The 6,828-nt window shown below is 42.5% G+C and overlaps 1 protein-coding gene across 1 annotated transcript; it reads right to left on the reverse strand.

Moving 5' to 3' along the window:
• Nucleotides 1–5,701: 5,701 nt before the first annotated feature.
• LOC119816564 (vomeronasal type-1 receptor 4-like) lies at nucleotides 5,702–6,623 on the reverse strand. Its single transcript, XM_038333313.1, has one exon. It carries the CDS (start codon nucleotides 6,584–6,586, stop codon nucleotides 5,702–5,704), a length of 885 nt encoding a protein of 294 aa, XP_038189241.1. The 5' UTR covers nucleotides 6,587–6,623.
• Between the last annotated feature and the right edge of the window lie 205 nt (nucleotides 6,624–6,828).

A 6,828-nucleotide genomic window follows, 5' to 3' on the forward strand; every position in this document is an offset into this window, starting at 1 on the left:
GATTTTTGATAAAGGAGCTAAAAGCACACAATGGAAGAAAGAAAGCATCTTCAACAAATGGTGCTGGCACAACTGGATGTCAACCTGTAGAAGAATGAAGGTAGATCCGTGTCTGTCACCATGCACAAAACTCAAGTCCAAATGGATTAAAGACCTCAATATCAATCTGAACACACTGAACCTGTTAGAGGAGAAAGTGGGAAGTACTCTACAACATTTGGGCACAGGAGACTGCTTCCTACGTATAGCCCCAGCCCACAGACATTAAGGGCAACATTGAATAAATGGGACCTCCTGAAGCTGAGCAGCTTCTGTAAAGCAAAGGACACTGTCACTAAGACAAAAAGGCAGCCTACTGACTGGGAAAAGATCTTCATCAACCCCGCAACAGACAAAGGCCTGATCTCCAAAATATATAAGGAACTCAAGAGACTAGACTTTAAAATGCTAATGAACCCAATTAAAAAATGGGGCACTGAACTGAACAGAGAATTCTCAACAGAAGAAGTTCGAATGGCCAAAAGACACTTAAGGGCATGCTCAACCTCCTTGGCAATCAGGGAAATGCAAATCAAAACAACGCTGAGATACCATCTTACACCTGTCAGAATGGCTAAAATCAAAAACACCAATGATAGCCTTTGCTGGAGAGGATGTGGAGTAAGGGGTACGCTCATCCATTGCTGGTGGGAATGCAAACTTGTGCAACCACTTTGGAAAGCAGTGTGGAGGTTTCTCAGGAAATTTGGGATCAACCTACCCCAGGACCCAGCAATCCCACTCTTGGGAATTTACCCAAGAGATGCCCAATCATATTACAAAAGCATTTGTTCAACTATGTTTATAGCAGCATTATTTGTAATAGCCAGAACCTGGAAACAACCTATATGCCCTTCAGTGGAAGAATGGATGAAGAAAGTGTGGAATATATACATATTAGAGTACTACTCGGTGGTAAAAAACAATGACATCTTGAATTTTGCATGCAAATGGATGCAAATAGAAAACACCATCCTGAGTGAGGTAACCCAGGCCCAAAAAGATGAACATGGGATGTACTCAGTCATAATTGGTTTCTAGCCATAAATAAAGGACATCGAGCCTATAATTCGTAAAAAAAAAATCCTAGAGAAGCTATATAAGAAGGTGAACCCAAAGAAAAACATATAGTTATCCTCCTGGATACTGGAAGTAGACAAGATTGCCGGACAAAAAATGGGAACATGGGGGTGGGGTGGGTTTGGGGGGATGGGGGGATGGGGAGAGAAAAGTGTGAAGTGGAGGATGGGAAGAGCTTGGGGGAATAGGATGGTTGGGATATAGGAAGGGTGGATATGGGAACAAGGAATTATATATCTTAGTTAAGGGAGCCATTCTAGGGATGGCAGAGACTTGACTCTAGAGGGGTTCCCAGGTGTCCAGGAAGACGCCCCCAGCTAGTTCCTTGGGCAGCTGAGGAGAGGGTGCCAGAAATGTCCAGATCCTATTGCCATACTTATGAATATCTTGCATATCACCATAGAACCTTCACCTGGCATTGGATGGAGAAAATGACAGAGCCCCACATAGGAGCACCGGACTGAGCTCTCAAGGTCCTGATGAGGAGCAAAAGGAGGGAGATCATGAGCAAGGAAGCCAGGACCGCGAGGAGTGCTTTTACCCATTGAGACGGTGGGACAGATCTAACGGGAGACCACCAAGTCCAGTCGGAATGGGACTGATTGAACAGGGGACCAAACCAGACTCTCTCAATGAGGCTGACGGTGGAGGAGGACTGAGAAACCAAGGACAAAGGCAATGAACATGAACTCTACAGCATGGACGGGCTCACTGTGAGCCTTGTCAGTTTGGTTGCTCACCTTCCTGGACTTAGGGGGAGCTGGGAGGACCTTGGACTTAACATAGTGGAGGGAACCCTGATGGCTCTTTGTCTTTGGAGAGGGGTGGAGTGGGGGTATGGGTGGAAGGGAGGGGAGGGAAGGGGGAGGAGGAGGGGAGGAGATGGAAAAATAAAAGATATAAATTTAAAAAAAAGATATACATCCAAAGATAATAGGATCCCAAAAAACCACCAGTACATGCAGTAGAGACATATTCCAGTGCCATTGTCATTGTCCCCTCAGTCTGTCCCAACAGTCAAGCACATTCAGTGGGACTGGTTTGATCCCATGCTCGTTCATTCCCAGTCCAGTTGGAGTTGGTGAGCTCTCATTAGTTCAGGCACACTGTCTCAGTGGGTGGACCCCTCATGGTCTTGACTTCCTTGCTCTACTCTCCCTCCTTCTGCTCTTTAACTGGACCTTGGGAGCTCAGTCCAATATTCCAATGTGGGACTCTGTCTCTATCTCCATCTGTTGTTGGATGAAGGTTCTATGGTGATATTTAACATAGTCATCAGTCTGACCACAGGGCAAGGCCAGTTCAGGCACCCTCTCCTCTATTGCTTAGGGTCTTAGCTGGGCTCATCCTTGTGGAATTCTGAAAATTTTTCTAGAGCCAGGTTTCTTGCTAACCCAAAAATGGGACCCTCAATCAAGATATCTCTTTCCTTGCTCTCATCTCTGTCCTTCCATCTCAACTGTCCCATTCCCTCAAGCTCTCCCCAACCCTCCCCTTCTCTGCTCCTTTTCCCCTTCCTTCTACCCCTTGTCCCCATGCTCCCAAATTTTGTCAGGCGATCTTATCTGCTTCCAATTTCCAGGTGGATCTATATTTTTTTAATGCTCCAAGGTCCCCGGCGACAGTAGGCAGGCAGCAGGCTCTGAGAGCAGCCAGACCCAGACAGAGATGGCTGCCAGTTCCCAAGCAGTGGCTGGTCCCCCTGGGCAGGGAGACACATAGCAGGCAGGGCAGGAGACAGAGACATGGCTAGACATGACATGTAGAGTGAGGTTGAATATTTATTCAGGGGGTTATGGAGGGGGAAGGGAGAAGGGGGCAGAAAGAAAGAGAGAGAAAGAGAGAGAGAGAAAGAGAGAGAGAGAGAGAGAGAGAGAGAGAGAGAGAGAGAGGAGGAGAAAGAGACAGAGAAGGGGAAGAGGAGAGGTGGAAGCGTGTGCATAGGCCAGGAGGAATGGAGAGAGTCAATTTGGAGAGCAGGGGTCGCTGGGAGTGGGCGTGGCTTGCCTCTTAAAGAGACGAAAACCATAACAGTTTTTCTTTGGGTTCACCTTATTACTTATCTTCTCTAGGATCATGAACTATAGGCTCAATGTTTTTTGTTTATGGCTAGTATCCGCTAATGAGTGAATACATACCATATTCATATATTTGAGTCTGGGTTAATCCACTCAGGATAGTGTTTTCTAATTCCATCCATTTGCATGCAAAATTCAAGCTGTCATTGTTTTTCACAGCTGAGTAGTAATCTAATGTGTAGATGTGCCACACTTTATTCATCCGTTGAGAGATATCTAGGTTGTCTCCTGGTTATGGCTATTACAAATAATGCTGCTATGAACATAGTAGAACAAATGCTTTTGTAGTATGAGCACCTTTGGGGTATATTCCCAAGAGTGGTATTGCTGGATCCTAAGGTAGGTTGACTCCCAATTTTCTGAGAAACCTCCACACTGATTTCCAAAGTGGTTGCACAAGTTTGCATTCCCACCAGCAATGGATGAGTATTCCCCTTATTCCACATCCTCTCCAGCATACGCTTTCATTAGTGGTTTTTTTTTTTTTTATCTTAGCCATTCTGATAGGTTTTTTTTTTTCTGTTGCTTTGGAGCCTGTCCTGGAACTAACTCTTGTAGACCAGGATGGTCTCTAACTCACAGAGAACCACCTGCCTATGCCTTTAAGTGCTGAGAATAAAGATGTGCACAACCACCACCCAACCACCTCTACCTATTCTTAACATTGAACAATTATTTCATCATTCAGATTTAACACATCTTTCTTCACTTCTTCTCTGTGTTCTTACAACGCTTCCTTTTGAGTAAAATTACACAGACTGACTAAGAAAGTGTTCATTAATCTGGTCCTCTATGTAAATGAAGAGGGTGAGACTCAGAGAAGAAATAGATAAATATGAGAAGGAGCTGGAAGGATGGTTAGGAGACCTGCTTCTCTTGCAGAGGACCCTGGTTCCTTACCCAGCTCTCACATCTAGGACTCATGGACTGCCTGTAGCTCTAGCTCCCTGTGGTCAGTGCCCTCTTCTGGTCTGTGTGGGTATGTGTACAAATGTGACACACACTCACAGAGACACATACATGAAATAAATTTTATATTTGAAAAACAAGCTATTTAATAATATGTATCACAATACAGTACATATCACTTACCTAAATAATTTGTATATACACTGCAACCAAGCAAAATATAAAACTTATCCATCATTGTAAAGTAAAGCCTGAGGAATCCAAAATGTTACAGTTTAGTCAGATATGACAGAGCAGTTTTTTTTAAATAAGGCATAAACCCACCTCTAGCAATTCTATATTTTCATGATCAATGATTATTTTTTTTAGAATAAATAAATAAATATTTTTTAGAATGGGTCTATTGTATACTTAGAACCATGTCAGTATCTTATTGTGTGGATCTAAGTTAAGAAATCAGGTAGTGAATCCTCCACTTAAATGGATGTAGAATCAGATCCTTTTGCAGCTCTTTGATGACAAACAGCTAGATAGTGTTGTGGAGCGCAACCAGGCATTAACAAAGGGCAGCTGCTAACAACCCTCGGTCTGCTTCAGTTACACTGCTTATTAATCTTGCAACAAGGAAAATCCACATTTTTTAAATCAACATAGAAACTATAGATTGATAAAATAAAACTTTATCGTGTATTCCTAATCCAGTTTATCCCATATGGATAATCTTTATTCCTGCAGAGAACCTTCATAAATATAAGACCACAGAAACATCCCAGTGCATTTAAGTTCTGTGAGTAGTACATTGGGATTCCAGGAAGTGGATGTAGTTCTTACCATTTTTCACAATTCTGTAAAACAGTTTCTACAGATGGAAACATACAGACACTTCGGAGAAACCCAAATCACATCATAGCTAAACTAACATTTAGCAAGTACAGCATTAGGTACAGATATGGATTTCTTTGGATAACATGACTAAATCACTATGAAATTGATAAAATTGACCAATTTCATCTGTGTTCTTCCAGTCTTGGTGACAGTAAAACCAACTTTATAAAATATAATTATGACCATTTTCTCTGTGCTGGAGACATAGTTCAGTAATGGAGAGCACTAACTTGTCTTCCAGAAAACCCATGTTTAATTCCTAGCAACCACACTTTGGTTGAGAGCAACCATTCCAACTCCAGTCAGTCACAGGGCATTTAATGACCTTTTCTACCCTTTACAGGAACCAGGCATGGATGTGCTACAACAACATAATGCAGGTAAATTATCCATACACAAAAATATAGTAATTAAAAAATCACTTGAAAAGAGAGGAAAATTGGAGAATAAGATTTCTTTTTCACCATATTTCTAAGATATCTCTCTCTCTCTCTCTCTCTCTCTCTCTCTCTCTCTCTCTCTCTCTCTCTCTCTCTCTCTCTCTCAGGTCAAGGCTGTGGCCACCAGGAAGAGTGTGTGAGAATAACCCCATGTCTAACCTGCTCTGTGAGGATTTTGTCTTATCCACAATATTGCAGAACTGATAACTCATTCACACTCATTGAACAGAAAAATGAGAGTTAGTTTCTCAATTTCTCCCACTGAGCATGTCAACACTCAGGCAGAAGTCCATCTCTGCGAATCAAGACAACAGGGCTAAACGTTGCATAACCAAGGGCCAGAAATTTTTGAATATTTCCCACCACAGATTCTTCTGCTAAATTGATACTTATAATTAGAGAAAAAGCACAGTCAGCCCAATAGAAGAAAACAAAACAGAGCATTAGAAGGAGGACACTCTGAGCAGCTCTCAGCTCAGGGGGAGTTCTGTAGAGAAGCTTGGAGTTCTGAAGGTAGAGGACATGCTGGTGGTGTTTGTGGAGAAGAAGTACCATGTAGCCACTGGCTGCTCCCATGGGTGCCTGAAACACAGCATCTCTCAGGACCATAAATGAAAGAACAGTCCATTTTGTATTCTTATTTTCTTGCATAAAATAACAATAGTCATCTTTATTCTTAAGCTGTGATATATTCATGCTTACACTTGTGACAGAATGAATTAGGTTCATACCTATTAAAGCATTGAGTATCCAAAAGAATGAAAAGAACAGAAGGATGTGCCATGCAGACTTTGGTCTGAGCCTCCTCCACCTGGATGCTCCTGGACTGATGATGATGGCCTGGACCACAGTGAGGAGACCGCTGGTGCAGATGGAGACCCCACGGGCCACCCTTGACAGGTAAATGAAGGTCTTACATCCTGTGTCATCTAGGAAGTTTCTCAAACCAAAATCTGCCATTGTCTTTGGCAATCCTTTTGCAAGAAGGATTATGATGTTTGTGAAAGCCAAGTGGATGAGAATAAGGTGTATGGGTTTCTTCTCAGGCCCTCCAAACCAACTGAACATATAATTCACAGAAATATAAATGTTTCCCAGAGTGCCAAACACAGTCATGAAGAGGAAAACTATTTGATTAATAAATTTTGAAAGCATTTCTTTCTTCCTTGGTAGAAAATCTTGTATTCAGGATACAAAGAGTTTTTTCCATAAATCAAAGCAATGCTAGACATTTGTCTGAAAAACATTTCACACAATAGCATTTTCTGGTGAACGAGAGTCAGTGATGGACACATGTGCTGATGTAGACTGGGGCCCTGAGCTCCTCCTCTTCCCTGTGGACCCTGAGTTATGTGTGTGCTCTGACAGGGGAGCTTGGGAACTGGAATAAAACCTAA

The sequence above is a fragment of the Arvicola amphibius genome, chromosome 6, assembly GCF_903992535.2.
Source record: "Arvicola amphibius chromosome 6, mArvAmp1.2, whole genome shotgun sequence".
Classification (NCBI taxonomy): Eukaryota; Metazoa; Chordata; class Mammalia; order Rodentia; family Cricetidae; genus Arvicola; species Arvicola amphibius.